This window comes from Prenolepis imparis, unplaced genomic scaffold, assembly GCF_030444845.1.
Source record: "Prenolepis imparis isolate NDT839.2.m4 unplaced genomic scaffold, iyPreImpa1.0 SCAF_13, whole genome shotgun sequence".
NCBI lineage: Eukaryota > Metazoa > Arthropoda > Insecta > Hymenoptera > Formicidae > Prenolepis > Prenolepis imparis.
The window spans coordinates 6,109,184-6,126,288 of NW_028141171.1; the positions used below are offsets into that span (position 1 = coordinate 6,109,184).

General features: G+C 42.4%; 1 protein-coding gene across 5 annotated transcripts in view; it reads right to left on the reverse strand.

Moving 5' to 3' along the window:
- Positions 1-17,105, reverse strand: part of LOC145944901 (uncharacterized) — a 264,706-nt gene that overhangs the window by 20,353 nt on the left and 227,248 nt on the right. For 3 of the 5 annotated variants that reach the window (XM_083053578.1, XM_083053579.1, XM_083053581.1), the window contains one exon: positions 7,703-7,828. In XM_083053578.1, coding sequence (XP_082909704.1) covers positions 7,703-7,828 — 126 coding nt within the window. Of the gene's footprint in view, positions 1-6,796; positions 7,124-7,702; positions 7,829-9,652; positions 9,744-17,105 lie in introns of those variants that run through there. The other 2 variants (XR_014426763.1, XM_083053582.1) reach the window with 2 other exon arrangements.

The following is a 17,105-nucleotide window of genomic DNA, read 5'->3' on the forward strand; positions in this document are numbered from 1 at the left end:
GCCCTTCTAGTATTTCCCGCTATTCGTCTATTATCCCGCGCGCGCGTTCCCATTAATCGCCGCGCATTAACATCCGTATTTAATGGCTGTCGTTACCTCTCGGCACCGCGCGCGCCCGATGAGAACCAGTTAAATAATCAAACGTCACGTCGCACTCGGACGAATCGCGCGCGCGGAGAAAGTACCGTAATTATCGTAATGCGTGCGCTTTGAATGCGCGCCGGACCGCGGTTGCATCGCGTCCGTGATTTACGTAGAGCGAGCGCCGGGACCAAGCACGCGGAAGTCTTTTCCGATTTGATCCTACGGGTTATGTACGCTTCTGTTTCACTTGGATTTCACAATAAGTGCGCGCTTCGCATATGGTCCGATTCGGATCGCAGATTGCAGTCGCCGACTAAAACGCGATACTTAATCATTACGGAGTAAGATAATAATTTTCCATTATCAGATCAGTCGATAAATTTGTGAATATTCAGACATATGTACGTACACGTGTCATTACTCTCTGACATGAACGGAGAATGAAGGAATTTTCTAATCGGAGAGGAATATAAATTTTTGTTAATTGAAGTAATTATTTATGACGTTTGAAAAAAAATATCTAAAGGATACGCTCAACAAGTTTACGGACTCTGATAATATGATTAGCATACATGGGTGCGCGATCAAATAGGCGGTCTCTTCTCGACACGTTCACGTTCACACAGGCGTCGTCGGTGAATATAGTCGCAATTAAAAAATCAGCCATGCACTCGCGAGCAGGAGAGAATAGTGCGTGCGTGCGTGCGCCGAGTGCCGAGTAATTATTTCGACGGAATCAGCTTTGACGGGCTTAATGGCTGCGAGTCGGTCTCAGAGCACCGGCAATTAATCACTATTCATTAGAAAGGCGAGCCGGAAGCGCACCGACGGGGAAAACGAAATTACTCGCCGCGTGTCTTCCTCGTGAATCTTTTCCCGTTCCAGGAAGATGATGGGGTCATGACGTCGCCGCCGGTAATCGCCGTAGTGCACACCACGAGGAGAAATAATTACCATAATCGAAACCGCCGCGTTATCGTTCAACATCGCGGAGAAGATTACAAGTCGCACAAAGAATATACGAATTCGAAAAGTGAAAAGAAAAATAATAAACTCGAAATATTTGAAACTTTCGCATGATTATATTATGTGGATTTATTCAAAAATGTTTAGCATCCCTCAAGTATAATTAAAATTTTAATACGTATCCTCAATATAGCTCTCGCGTTCGCTTACGAAGATAATCAATCGGAAAGATCGGCTTCCTTATCAGCGATCGGAAAGCTTCTTGTCGTGCAAAGTGTCGTGGTTTCCCTAAGGCTTTGGGTTACATCCTGCGTAAGGCTAAGGGGATCCGACGACCCTTCTTCCGACCGCTTTAAACAATTTTAAGGCTCATTTCCCCCCTTAAAGCGAATATCCTCCGTCGGGTGAGACCCGAAGCGAGATGGAAAAACGGAAGCGGGATAGAGAATCGAGAGAGGAAGACGAGTGAGAGAAAGAGAGTCGAGGGGAGAGGGAAACGAGAGACGAAACGCGGACGGTGAAACGCCGCGAGGTATCCGCCGGCAGCCAGCCGACTCAACCATCCCCTCGGTGAAAACTGGGATGGTAACCCTCGTATTTACCAATTACCTAAGTAATCTGCGGCGGGGCCAGACTCCGTCTCTGTCCTCACGACTCGCCCGCGCCCCGTGACTCTCCTCCTGCGGTCTCCGACTTCTCGGGTTAGCCCACGGCGAGACAAGCCGAGGCCTTCTCTGACAAACGCGAAACATTACACTCGCTCTTGGACCTTAAGGACAACGAGTAAATTATTCGCCCGCGGATGTCATGGATACCCGCCGGCAAGAGATGCCTCCTTGGACACAGAACCGAAATCAGTTTAATTATAATTTTTTGAGTATATATTTTTTAGTAATAATTTAATTATAAATTTTTTTAGTATATTTTCGTTGAAACTAAATTTCTTGATTTTATAGCTCAATATTTTTTAAGCGACAAAATACTGATACATACTTCGCAAATATTGTTTAGACGACTGAGAATGGAACATTCGTTCGTTTAAAATTGACAAAAAAATGTCCTTGACATATTTATACAAACTGTTGTAAACGCAAAAAAAACATGTATAGGGATCAATATTAAATGCAAAAATATACATTCTATCAATAAAGTAAACTGTTAATTAAGAAGTCAAAAATATAATAATACCAACTTTGCTATACGAGCCTGTAGTTTCATGCGGCGAAAGATGAAACGTAAGAAACCCATGGTTAATAACAAAAACGTGTCGGTTAGTCGATCTAGAAATTAATTTTCTCCACGTCCAGTTACATCTCTTCGCAAGAATTATCCACCGTGAAGCGACGATTCCTCTTCTTATTCTCTGGCCTCTTCGAGGCTACGCGATCGCGAGGTCGCCGCGGGTCGTCGCAAATTTCGCATTCGCAGAATCCGCCGCGCGAATCTGCAGGTCTCTCTCTCGAATGTAGAAAAGTGACTACGAAAGTCCAGAGAGAGCCCGAATGAGCTCCATTATGATAAGTGCCCGACAGACACGAAAGCATAAATCCGAGACGAGAACGGAAAGATACATTTCTTCCTCCTTCTCCTCCTCCTTCTCCTCCTGTAGCAGAAACGCGGATACACACCGAACAGCGTAATTCTACTTAATTGGTATCTCGGCACGCGGAGGTTACTTTACTTCGAATCTCAGTCTCGCTCGTGACTCCTTTTTTTTCAACAAATGTATATACTGTTCGTGCGGCGAAGATTTGGAATATTGTGTGGCCTTTCTGAGGTCGATGGTCGAACGATCTCTATTAACTCGACACGTAAATATGACGAATCGAACACTAGTTAACGGTAACTTTATATTTTTTAAACTCCGCAAAAGGAGAGAAACCGATCGCCTCTCGATGTCTTTTATTTTTTATTGTATAAGAGTATAATTTTTTTATACAAAAGTATATAAACAAATTTATTTTTTTTATTTTTATCAAAATATATGCTCTTACAGCTCGCACTATTTGCGAGATGAAACTTGCTTCTTAGGATAGAAAACCATTAACGTTACTAAAGAACGACCAAGTACAGATATGTGGTACTTGGAGACTACCGTGAGGTCACCGAGAATGTCGTGTCGAAGAAACTCCCTTCGAGGAATCTTTCGAGAATGGTAGCGCAGCATCTTTCGTGTGGAGCCGGGGCGGAAATATGGAAAAACGTCGATTAACGCGGATGGGAAAACGCGCGGTGATCCACGCGATCCTGAGCGTTCTCTGTGGAAGAGGTAACCCGGGGTCAGCACGGCGAGTCCTCTCGTCGCGAACGTGCGAGAGGAATAAGATAGCCGCCACCGGGTCGAGTGATTATTGCGTAATCAACGCTAATTATCGTACCGTGGTGCGCTTTCCGCAGGAATAAATCGCGTTGTGTATACTTACTAGGTCTTCCACACTTCTTGCAGCGGAGGAGGAAGACGGTGAGCGAGAACGACGATGTTGTGGGTGAGCGTACACGCGCGAAAGAGACATAATGACACTCTTGCAATCTGCATACATTATACGCAGCGCGAGTTTCCTCTCCGCTTCGTTCCCCGCCATCTCTTTCTTTCTCGCTCCTAGTGTGGTGTCGGCTTATACACAGAACTATACTCTGTCCTCGCGTGTTTCTCACGGAAGCTGACTCGAGACGCATGACGGTCCCAAGGTCTCATTGAATACATGCCGCCGCCTCGAGAATCGACTCCGCCGCGCGTTTATCCGTCGTCGGAATTGCTCGGAGCCATCCGGTTTCCGGTATCGCTTACCTACGCGAATGGAGAAAGAAAACGCGCGATTCCGTAGGAAAAACTTTGCACTAGATCCGAGCGTGTCTAAACGTGCGATACGGTTTTTCGTAGTTTAAAGTAGGTGTATTTCATTGACGTTGTGTGAAAATGTTTGTGTGTAAAGCTCATATAATGTCGATTCTCGAAATATATGTATAATCAATAAATTAAAAAAAGTAATTTTCCTTTATTAAAATTTACTTGATAAAATCTCTTCAATGTAAAAAAATTAATAGTTTAACGAAAATAAATTTAAATTATTTAATTATTCTTAGAAACGTCAAAACGTTGAATATTGAGAAAATTAACGTTGGAATATACATATACAATAAATCTCGTTAGAAATAAAATTAACATTTTCTCAAGAGTCGCAATTTCGCAATGTCTGTCCTGACATGGCGGAACAGTCAGCTCTCGAGGTGGCACGTCGCCGGAAAGGACGACCTATCGGCCGTGTATACCGGACCAGATGTTTACTACCGGCAATAATGGCGCGGGCGTTTCATTAATTAATAGCCTCGGTAGTCTGCACAGCCATGGACGTCTCTCTCGTCTGACATTTCGAGTGACAAGCCGGTGTTCCTAGGCGTAGCGTGACCGGCCTGTGTCCCGCGCATTTATTATTCAAGACTCCGATAGGTTATACGTCGTGGTACTTGGAAATCGCCCGTTCGGGCCGGTTGCTCGGATATCACGCGTCGCATTAAAACGCTCCGTGCAAATTGACGTCGCGCGCGCGACCCATTTTATACACTTGCCGAGGAAAGACGTTCGGCACCGGCCTCGGGCGAAGATTAACGCGTCGCTCGCGACACGAATTTTATCGCCGTTATAAAACGCCGTCATTTGCACCGTCGTCGATTGATCCATTGACCGTATCGCCACATGTGATAAATCTTGGATCGGCGCGGAAATCGAGTGCCGAGGATGATGATGAGGCGAACGTTCGCGCGAGTATCCGCACGTCGGCGGCTTTTGAAGACGATATCGCCGCGAGGAAGAGAACGGCGACGGCGATGTGAATGCAATCGATTAAAAAAAAATGTTGGATGACACGTGAAATTATGGTTTTTAACTTTCCTTATAGGCTCTCAAGCAAAGAGATTAATCTTCCTATATTTCAAGTTATAATATAAATTATATCTACAGGGAAAATTTAATAGATTTAAATAAATAATTTTTTCGCAGAAGCACACACATAATAGACTGTTTTGTCTTGTCGCGAAACGAATTATTACGCAATTTCCGAACATTGAAAATGATATTCGGCAGTCTCGAGAATTATATTACATAGAGGTTTCTTATCGCCAGGCTATAACGATATATATTCAGTACGCGAAAAGAGAGAGAGAGATCTCCACTTGACAAATCGCGCGCCATAAACAGGCGCGTTTCTCCGGAGCAGCGATCCCCTCTCGCGACATAACCGTAGATTCGACCCGCGCTGCATATTTGATGTCGCCCGTTCCATGATCGCCCAGAATTTTCCCCGGTGGATCGTGGCGGGCGGTCATAAGAGCTCTCAGTGATTGAGGGTTAGGGCAGAAGCCGATATGCCGTGTCGGGCCCGGCTGTTCCTCGCGCGCGCGCGAGAGTCGGCGCGGCGGCATTAACTTTTCATCTTTATATAATTCCACGGTCATGCCGAGCCGCGCCATGGCAAGTAGGTAGGTAGATATGTACCTCCCGCCGTCCACCCACCCACCTTTTCCGGGCCGCGCCGGAACCGGGCGTAATTGCCGGCGATAAAGATCCGCCGAGATACGAGCCCTCGTTACGAGATTTGCCACCGGTGGGACCGCCGATTCGCGGCTGCCTTCTCTCTTCCTCCGCCTCCGCCACCATCACCACCACCATCTCGTGCTGCTGCTGGTGCTGCTGCTGTTACCCCGGACGCTCCTCGTCGGGCTCCTTGCGTATTCACGATGGATTTTTACGAGCGACGTCTACGAGCGACGCTGAGTGCCCTATACGCGCCGCCCGGCTTTCACTAAATCATTCGCGAACCTACCGATTATCTGCCGCTTCCCGCGCGTTTACGATTCCGCCGCAAAGATGTGGGACAGCCGAACGAACCGGCCGTTGAAATTTATTCTCAATATATCGAGCTTCTTTCTCTCCCGTTTGGAGAACAAAGACGAAAATTGTTGAAATATTTCAACAACAATTATTCAACATCAGCTACGAGTATTCGTTCGACAACCCATCTCGAATTTACGATGTCGGCGAGAGGAAAAGAAGGAGGAGGACACAGAGAATGGTCATGTAAGTCTCGGGGAGACAATAGATACGGCTCGGCGACTTACTACGTCGTCGTCGTCGTCGTCGTTTCGGGGGAGAGGCCACGAAACCACTTTGAGGGAAATCTATTGCATCCGTGGGTCGAGGCAGCCGCGCGTCGAGAGGGCGAGTGTGGGCTCAAATGACACGGAATAAAAGTAATGCCCGGCGATACACACGCCGCCCTTGCTAAGAACACCCTTCTTCTCACCCTCCGGCCGGAGCTGTTCTTAGTACCCGCCGCTGGAGGGTTCCCGCCGGGAAGCGGACAATCGATATCCGGGATAAGAAATGCCCGACTCTCGCACTACGATCTCTCTCTCTCTTTCTTTCACATCGCTATCGATCCGCAATTATTTTCCGATACGTCGTAACAAAGGTGACGCGGTTGATTTGGATTGTTAAAATTACACCATTTAATCCGCTAAATATTACAGATATACAGAACATTTATTTTTTATTTTGCGAAATATTTTATCTATTTTATTTCAATATAATAAAAATTAACATATAATGTATTAAAACCACAATTATTTTCATGAATATGTCAAAATCGTTTGCATTTTATTAAGCGGTTGATCTATCTAGTCTATCCCGAAGAACCTCGGCGGTTTTTCAGATCTTACTCGGCAAGTCATCGACTCTAATCAACGTTCAAGAGACGTATGGTTTGACATTCCGAGCTCTAGAAACTTGGTCCCACGAATAACCCGGGCACACGCTACAAGGACACGCGGTGATGTGTCCATCATCATCGGTGGGGAATCGATTCCGCGAAATCGGCCGATCTAATTCACGTAGACGCACGCGAGATTTTTTTTCGTCGCTTTTAGGTTTAGCCGCTATTTATCTATCCAGTGTCGCGCGCGTAATCCGAGAATTCGCCTTCCTTCTGTCGACTTCGATTGACCGCCCGAGGCGGCTTTTTAATAGACTTAATCACACGACCGGGTGTAATCGAATCCCCCGGTTTGAATGACTCGGCTGAAACGGATAAATCGTTTTACCGCACCGAATCGAAATCTCATTAATTTGTAACATACACTAATGTAAATTTTCTTGCGATAATATTTGAAATAATTTCTACGTAACCTTTTATGCACATCTTTTTTATGTATCTTTTAAATTTTAAATTGTGTAGAGCTTTAAATTTTAAACTGTCTAGATTAAATTTGTGTAAAACTCTCGAAAAAATTTAAAAATATATAATACTACGTATTTAAAATTTGTTCTCAGTGTGAATATAATTCTTTTATTATAAAATATTAGAGGCGCGTTATTTCTCAAATGATTCGCACATGAAAAGTAATTATAATCTCTGCATTGGAAAAATTTATACATTTAAATATTACTTGAGAAAATCGAGGATACATTAAACTGCATAAATAAGGAGAAAATTGTGCTATATCAATCGTAAGAAATTATTTTCATCATTCGAAACAACGGTAAAGAAGTTGCAATCGATTTCAAAAGCGTGACATACCGCTCAATATATCGTGCAGAGAGTTCAAGGTCGATTCTAGTGGAAACACGTCGATTAGATTGCAAATCGAATATGCTTACCTTTGGATGGAAGTTGTATGAAGGTGCTGAAGAATCGAGGAAAGTTTCAGCGGAGTGTGCGAACGTGCTTTGGCAACTGACGGATATCGTGTCTTCTGCGATAATTCGACGTCGACTGAGAGTTTCCTTGAACACGAAAGTATACTTGATGAAGGACACATTCAAAGGCTGAATTCTTACTTCTATCTTTAATGATTTTTTGGGGAAAGGGGGTTATTTTCATTATAGCTATACATTCTTTGTTTAATTGATTATATATCACTAACAAAAAATTTAGATCAAGTAGCATAAAACATAAACTTCAATTTTTTTAACTCTTCCGACACTTTACGTTATCAGCAGCATTTATCGTTTTTTTAATCTCTCGCGAGATAATCGATCGAGGATCCTTTGCCGTCTCAACTATGTTTCGAAATTGACATACTGACCTACTAAAGGGGATATATCCTATGACGTCAGTCGGTTTTCCTACATAGGGGTAATTCGGAACGGTGGGGTACGCTCTGCGCGGGATCGATATTTTGGTCCATGGGGCTCGTCGGCATTAAAGAGGAGAAGACACCTCCGTTGCGAGATCTTATACAAGAACACCATCAGCTTCTCTCGCGATATTAGCGCACAACTGGACGCATTCAGAGACTCCGCAGCGCGAAAAGCATTCCCCGCCTAATTCTATTACCAGTAACGAATCTCTCTCTTTCTCCGGCGCGGGCCAAGATTGATCGTCGGGGGTAAAAAAAAGCGAGCAGTCGAGCGCGTGCTCGGCCATCCGGAATAAAGACCGTCGAGGGAGAGACGCGACGGGCGTCGATTAAAACTTTTGTAAGCCGCCTTGGACGGATCATTGGCCGCTTCGGCAAACAAGAGTGACAGAGTTCCGCTGGCGGCTTTTTGCCCTGACTCGCTTTTTCTCGCGACTCCGTTGCTAAGCCGTTAGTGGAATTGACCGCCAAAGCGGCTTACCCTCGTTCTCCCTCTCTTCTCGCCCTCGCACGATCACATTTCTTCCGATGCGAACTTTCGCGAGATCAATCGGGACACATCGGCGAAACCGTTTATCAGACACGCAGAATCGACGCAGAGAAAATATGTTTCAATACTTGTCAACTCGATAATGTTTGATATTTCTTGCTCTCTGTCTGATAAGAAAGAGAGAGAAAATTGTCTTTTAAAATATCAATTTAATATCCTTCGTTTTTTATTCCGCCTGAGATCAAAGGTCTTGGACAATGTAATATTAGTACAACGTATGCATAGAAAGTATAAATTGAGTCCGAGGGAAAAAAAGAAAGAGAGAGAGAGAAGTCTGAACAGTGATCAGATAAAGCGTGTCCAGAGAATAAAAACCCATCATTATAAAATCGTTTAAGAGTAATAAATATTAATTAGCCTTCCTAACTCTTGATTTGACGGAGTTAACAGCCGCGTCCGCGGGTGCAAAGGAAGCAGAGTACAAATTACGCTTTCATGAGATTTCCGAAACTGGCCGAAAATGGCCGGAATCGATATTTGATCGGCCGCGCGATATTACATAATTAGCGTTAATATTCCCGATCGACGAGCATCATATGTGATGCGCGCGAGCGCACGTTTCCGTAGGATGCAATTATTCGACGCCTCTCTCTTAGAAGCGAGGCAGCGCATGAATTATTCGGCGTATGAGCTCGAGGCTCGTTATAACTCGCGAAACGGAACGAAGACCATCGACAATCACGATGTCAAAGTCGGGGGGGCCAGGTGCCGACGGTGCGACGCGCACGACTTCCGGTGCACCGCGTTCTTATGCACTTGTTGCACAATCTCCGTCTAACGATCTCTCTCTTCCCCGCGAGCATATGGATTAATAATAATCACGGCATCATCGTCGTAGTCCCGAGTCCTACGAGAAAGACGCGGTCCGGCGCGGAATCCTATTTAAAAATAATTGCGTACCCGCTCGCTCGCGCTCACCTGGTGGTTTCCTGTACTTGATTACGGCTAATTGTTTGAGATTTACAAGTATAATGGCACGTTTAATGCGGCGACTTACGTGACGGCCCTGAGACCGACTGGTGTCGTCTCTCCCTGCAGACACAACTTGTGTGCACGACGAGCGAGTGAAGAAAAAAATAATCCCCTCCTCCCCTCTGTACGAAGCGACGCGTCACCGAGTTTCCTCCACGGAACTGTGACGAAACGATTGTCGGAGGAGCGCAACTGACCTTAGAATTGCAAAGCAGTAATAATTATGCGAGAATGAATTGTCTCGACCGCAGTAGTGTGTCAGAAGCGCATCGGAAATAAAATTATGCGCAAGCGTTATATTGAGAAAGAAAAAAAACTCATTTTTATTCTCTTTGCATGACTGGAATAATTTTGAATTATTGGCTTTTACAATAACAACGATAAAAGTAATTACTTGTTTTAAAAATCAGTTCTCTTATGGAAATAATATGTTCACTCGAACCATAATATTTGCCTCGGATTTCTTTTCTTCGCTCTCGCAAGGTTTCTTCTTTGTGTGATTTGTGGTTTTATATAAATCTCGTTCTCAGCGCTTTACATAATAACGATAATGCACAAACGAATGCTTTGAATCCTGCTTGGCGCGGACTCCGCAGATCCAAATTACCGAAATGCACTGACCTTTTGACTGGGACTTTGATTTAAAATCCGGAATTAGTCGGGAGTAATCTCCCGTTCCCAAAGCTCTCTCTTTCCTCTGTATCTTTCACCTCCTCTCTGTGAATCGTCACAACGCGCGTCTTTCTGAGGGCACATTTGGACATTTTCGCAATCCGTTTGAGCTATCAACGAAATGACCATTCGCCACCGTATCAGCGAAGCGAATAAACAAACGCGTTCGCTATATATACGAAGAGAGAAAGAGAAAAAGATGAAGCGAGAGAAAGAACGAAAGGAACATAGAGAATCGGCCACCGCCAATCTGTCGTTGGTTGCATTAGCCCGGGGGATTCGCTTTTCAAAAGTCCACGTTTGATGAACCATCCTCTTTCTCTTTCTCTCTCTCTCGCTCGCTCGAATACTTTTAAAGTAAATTAGCTTTTTAGTTTTCTGTGACTAAAACCTCGGGGAATATAGCATGTACATATAAAAGGAAGGAAGGGCTTGCTCGAGTCTGCCGGAGGGTTCAACTGCCTCAATGTCTGAATGGATCCTTCCTCTTTCTCTCTCTCCTTTTATTTCACGTCCAGTCTTGTATTCGCGAGCGCCTTCGACCTATTTGTATGTGTACGAGTGTCTAAGTCAGACAAACGCGTTAAACTACTCCTACACTCCGTATGTACGTACGTCTGAATGCCCCCCAAAAAATACAAAATGCGCCACTGCATCGGCAAAGAGGAGCAGAGAGCCAGTGGTCTCCGCCCGCGCGTTAATTCACGTGAAAGATCAGCCGAGCGGCCGCGCCCCGAAGCGACGATCGCTTTTGCCAACTGGCGTTGACTCTCTGCCGTCGAAAAAAAAAAAAAAAGGACAAAGTCTCTCGCTCTCCCAGCATCGAAATAACCACCGGGAGGAATCTCGCTTTTTGTGCGAAACGTGTATAGGAGTTTCCTTCGAAAGACACGATGAAACAAGCGTTTTCGCAAAAGGGCGAAGCGCGGAGATAGGAACGAGCTTTTGCAAAAATAATTATAAAATAGTTCAACAAATATAAGTAAAGGAAACATATAATTGGAAAGTATATAATATATATTGTATCTGATTTGATAAAGTATATATAGTTTCTAAAAATTAATAATGAAAAAGGAATTTTATATTATATACATATATATAATCATAATATTTTTAAAAAAAATTATAAAATTATGCAGATTGGGGTGAAAAGGTGACTGCGCCCGCACGATCGTTAAAAAAGAAAATCGATATAATCAATAATTCCATGTTAGATAATAAATCAATTTGTCGGTTAATACGAGGCGAGCTCATTGGTTACACGATTGAATTACCAAACAAAATTCTTTCGGAGCGTAGAAGCGTAGGCAAAGTTGCCGCAGTTATCGAATTTACCTCTCAAACTGATTTCATTGTATTACAGCGGGGAGGTTATGTAAATTGATGAAATGGAGATCAAGCTGGATGAAATTGAGATACACCCGGCCGGGGAATGCGCAATTTATTGCAAAAATATTCGTTTTTAATATGGCGCGCGAAAACTGTAACGCGAGAAATGTACACGCCGCGATATTTATATATCAAATATGTGTTTTGCATTTAATTGCCTGGCGCGAATTGATCGCGGAGTCGAAAGAACAATTCGTTTACGAAAAATGCCAAGCGTGGTTGGTATTTGTTTTTTTTTATTTATTTTTTTTTCTTTTTAATTCATTACTGCATAACCACCGACAAATATGATAGTTTTATGCTTTACAACAACAGAGACAAGAATTATTTTTAATTCTTCTTAGTAATATTAAACCTCTATTCGACTTTATATAATAAATAATTTTAATTTATTTTATAAACTTTATAGTTTTGCAATTCGTATAAAAAGAATAAATATTTTTATATAATAATTCAATGTTTAACAGATTACATGTAGAGAGTAAAATTATTTATAACAAAAATGATTTTCTACGCTCCGAAATGTAAAAATTCATTTTATATCTGAAAAATAATAATCTCATGTATGTGGACTGCCGATAATTCTGATATTTAAATTAAATGCGCATGTTTTTACAGTTGAACGACTAATAAGACTACCGTGAGATTATTATTCCGCAAACTTTCTCGCTAAAAATGCAATCTCTAGGAAAATCATTTTATCATAAACGCGTATCGTCACGAAAGTAGAAATATAAATTCCGCGGCAAGACCAATTCCGCCTCGAGATTCGTTCTCGGCTTGGCTTTTTATAGATTTGTCGATCTTAGATCGAAAGAGATTTTGCGCGAGAGTATAACTAGATTACGCTATCAAACCGGCCTCATTACGACGATGGTTAAGTTCTCTTCGATCTAGGAAGCGCCGGCGAGAGAGATATAATCCAGATTCCGCGCGGATGCGTGTGCGAGCCATCGAGCGATAAATAATCGAACGAAATGGTGGAAAAAAAGAGAGGGGGAGAAAAGCGAGAAAAAGAACGAAGGTTTAAAGGCAAATACTCACAGACTCCCCGCGAGGCGACCCCGGCTGAACTTCTAGCAGACATTGCGGGGGGTCTTCTAACGAGCCGTGCAATTAACATTTTTATTAGATGGTTCTTCAAGCCGATCCTCTGCTCTGCTCCACATGTGTATCGGTCAGAATAACCTCATCGATACGTCTCGGCAATGCGGAACAGCTTTTTGCGAAATGGAGTTTAATTTTCTTATTAGTGTCTACAAAACTAGAGAGAACAGAGACAAAGGGGAAGAGAAAAAACAAGATTGTCTCCATGTGTTCTTTTCTTATCTTTTTATGTTCCATTCATCTACCATTAATTTCGGGATTTTCTTTATCTGGAAATGTATAAATAAAAATAATTTCCTCCCTCCGAAGGCCTAAGAGATATTACAGATACATTTATTTAATTCCAAAGAGATATATATAGAGAAAATGATATATTAATGACGTTCGTCGAACCATGCTCGACCTTCTCGCGGGAAATTCCGTCGGAAGAAATAATCATTCTCCCGATTTCGCCCCCACCGCGATATTATTTCTTAAGCATCGTCTTCGCACCTAGAGAGCGAGAACACAAAACAACCGTGTTATTTCCCGACATGAGCGTCTCGCGCGCCAACAAAACAAACAAGGGCTATCGTGCATCGTAGGGCGCATCATCCGGGTATAAGTATCGTTGCAATGCAACGCCGATACGCACACACGATGAGTTGTTGCGCATTTCAGGGCCGCGCGCATCTCTCGCGTTGCCGATGCGCGTTGCATTGTTCGGCATTTCTCTCGATGCGGCATCTCGCGTCGGTGTGCACTACGTGCCGTACGGTGATTTGGCTAACCACACGTTTGTTGAGCCATCGGCGGCATCCGGCATTGTTTGCTCGCTTTGATGAGGCCAATTCGCGTCTCTCGCTTTTGCGTTCGCGTGGTTTCGTGTGGGAGATGCGTATATACACGCGTGAAACTCGTAGCTCGCGCGTGCGTCTCTCTACCTCGGATGGATATCGCTCTGTTGTGTGTACGCGCGCGCACGTACTGCGAGAGAGCCTGCGTATGTCATTAGTGACCCCAGGGGTGACCTCGGGATTCGCTCTCACCATACTGGATTATCAACACCGACCACCGTGCACCACCGACAGAGAGAGAGAGAGAGAGGCTCCATTATACGCTCCTAACGATACTCGCCCCGTGCGCGAAACATTGTCGCACGCCGCGTGTTGTTGCTCACTTTGCGAGGTATAGCGCATTGATACGATATGCGCTTCCGCCTGATTGACGTGAATCGCATTTCCGCGACATCGAACCTTTCTTTGAATTTTTTTCAAACGATTTTGACGTTTACGTCATTTTTTTATTTGCGAGCAACCGCGTACGTTCACGTAGTTGACGAGAGTATTTTTCGGCTAATTACAATCGATGATTTTCTAAATAATTTAGTAACTAAAGTAATACGCATTTTTTTAATATTTTAATATATACGTTATGCGTAACCCAATACTTGTTTAATCCAAATTAATTATCTAAAAATAGATAAGACACTTGTTTTGTCACATTTAAGAAATTAAATCATTTTTAAATGATAATCAAAATTATTATGTATATAATAATAATAAAACAAATAAAGATAATATCCAAAACACAATGAGAACCCTCCGTAACTAATTATAAAATCATAATTAACACGTGTTAAATATAAGAGGAGAAAATGCTTTAAACCGATCGATACTGCGAGAATGAAGACACACCATCGCGATGGTTTTTGCTGGAAAAAGTTGATGCATATGTCTATCTGGTTATCTGGAAAAAGAGTGCAGGCTCGTCACGCCGCGAATTGCGAGCGAGAAAATTCACGGAGCGTCTCTCATAAACAAGCACGTACCTACGAAAGCGCGATCGATCCGTGGCATGGGACGTCTGTCTGGCGCGGAAGAAGAGTAAGTACGTATACACGAGGGCATACCTACCCCCTCGGTCTCAGACCCGCCCGTCGTATAACGATACCGCTCGTCGTGTCCCGTCTCCGCCGAACTGGTAAGTAACTGGTGGTGCTATTAAATGCAGACACGAGCGCGAGCGCGGCCCGGAAATTGCCTAATTTCCTGAGTGCGCGCGCCGATCCGTCAACCTGACGTGACGGGGACGTGGCTGCACGGAATACCGTGACTTTTAATGTCAAATGTGTCGAAAGAAAACCCGGTTATATCGGCGTCTCTCGAAGGAAGGGAAGACAGACAGGCTATATAAGGCTGGACCGCGACGGACGGATATATACGTCGCGGCTCTTCTTCATTCAAGTGGATTTCCGCTGAAGTCGATTGCCGCGAAGCGACACGAGAGACTCTCGTGTCTTCTCTCTCGTGTTGCTTCGCGGCCTCGATCCAATTGCCCTCGCCTCTATTCGCGTTCCGCATCGGAAGCGGATATGCGCTTCTCGTTAGATTAATCGCAATCTCGCGAATGTTCTTGACAGTGGCAACACGCATGGACGATGCGTCCGCATGAGTGCGCAGCTCTTTAGCTTGATGAATCGAATGAGTAGTTGATTACTTCGTAATAATTATTAAGGCATATTCATTCGGTTTATGTTTATCACTTGGATTAGTTCAGTTTAGTTAAAAATTAATTCCTTAAAAATTAAATACTTTGATCAATTAAAAATGAATACTTGCAATGTAAGGATATTTTAAACTTTATGAGACTATCTAGTTACGCGATACTCCTTTGAGTGTCTCTTTAAAAATTAGAGACAATGCGAAAAGGCTGCGAAGAGAATACGAGAAAGATCTGAATGAAAATCCGAAATGTCAATGCTCGAAAACACATTGACACTATAATCACGTGTGTAGCTACATGTATGAAAGAAATTTGACTAAATTGAGACATAAATCCGCGATTAGAAATATCGATGACAGCTCGACAGGTAGTTTCACACCTCGAGGTGCGATGTGCGACATCAAAACAACTGAAAATTGTGAAAAAAGTGTCGGCACATCTTTTTTAGATTTTATCTACGTATCGAGTTTCGTCAAAATCACTCCAACGTGCCTTTTAAAGAGTTAAAGATGAAGAGAGAAGAACGCAAAGAGCATAAGAAAAGGATGCGAGTAGAAAAGTACGAGCGAATAAATTTTGATTTTTCTATTGGATTGAGAATCAAATAGCTTTGAATTATTGGTCATCGCTCGATGACTCCGCGCGGATTATTTAGGTCGATTCTCCGTGGATTATTTAAGTCAGAAAATACAGTATGTCATTGAGAGATAAATCGTAAGATGCACATGTGAATCACAATGCATCTCCCAAACTATGATTTTTCAATTGAATTATGAGAATAAAATAATTATGATTATATTGGCGAACGATGATTCCACGCGGATTAATTAATACACATTAATACATGTATATTAAGAAAATGCTTGTCTGATGCATCTTGCTATCTCATTCTCTTTCTACATAAATAGTGATTTTAATATTCATACAATTATATTGTCGTGATTGCACACGAAAAATAAGAAAGCTGCGAGAATTGAGATAAAACAGACTTAATCGCATTTGATTTCCAACAAAATCATTAATGATCCTATACTCTATTGAAAGATTTTGATAATTCAATATACATTATACATATACATATACACTAAAAAAAAATTTGTTAACTTGACTTAAACCGTTCTACTAAATTACTATTTTGTTAATTGAACATATATTAGTATTTAAGTAAAATATACGTTTAGATTTAATATGTTACATTTAATTTAAATATTTTTATATGTTCAGTTAACAAAATATTATTTAGTTGAACGGTTTAGTCAAGTTAACTTTTTTTTTTCCTTCAGTGTATGTGTATATGTATATAAATACTGTATTAAAAGAAAATAATCACAAGTATACAAACTGAATTAAATGTAATTATTTTTCAATTAATGCGTTTATTATGAAATACATTCCTTTCCTTACTTAAAAAATTCGTTATATAAATCCTCGTAATTATCAGCATTTTCCCACGAGAGCATTCTGATATACATTAGTAGTGCATAAGTATATGTATATCGATTCACATATGTAAATCCTTTCATTAGATATACTGTTACATTGTTATTACCGTTTTGTGCTCCATTAAAATCGATCAAATTTTCGGATATTCCGCTAAAATGTATTTCCGATATATACAAAGTATTAAAGGTCGTTAATTGAAACATTGATTATCGCATAATCGACAAAACGTTCTACAAGGAATTAGTACCTGAAGAATGACAGATATTTCGACTATCGGGGATTGCGGAGTTATCGATAGCGATAT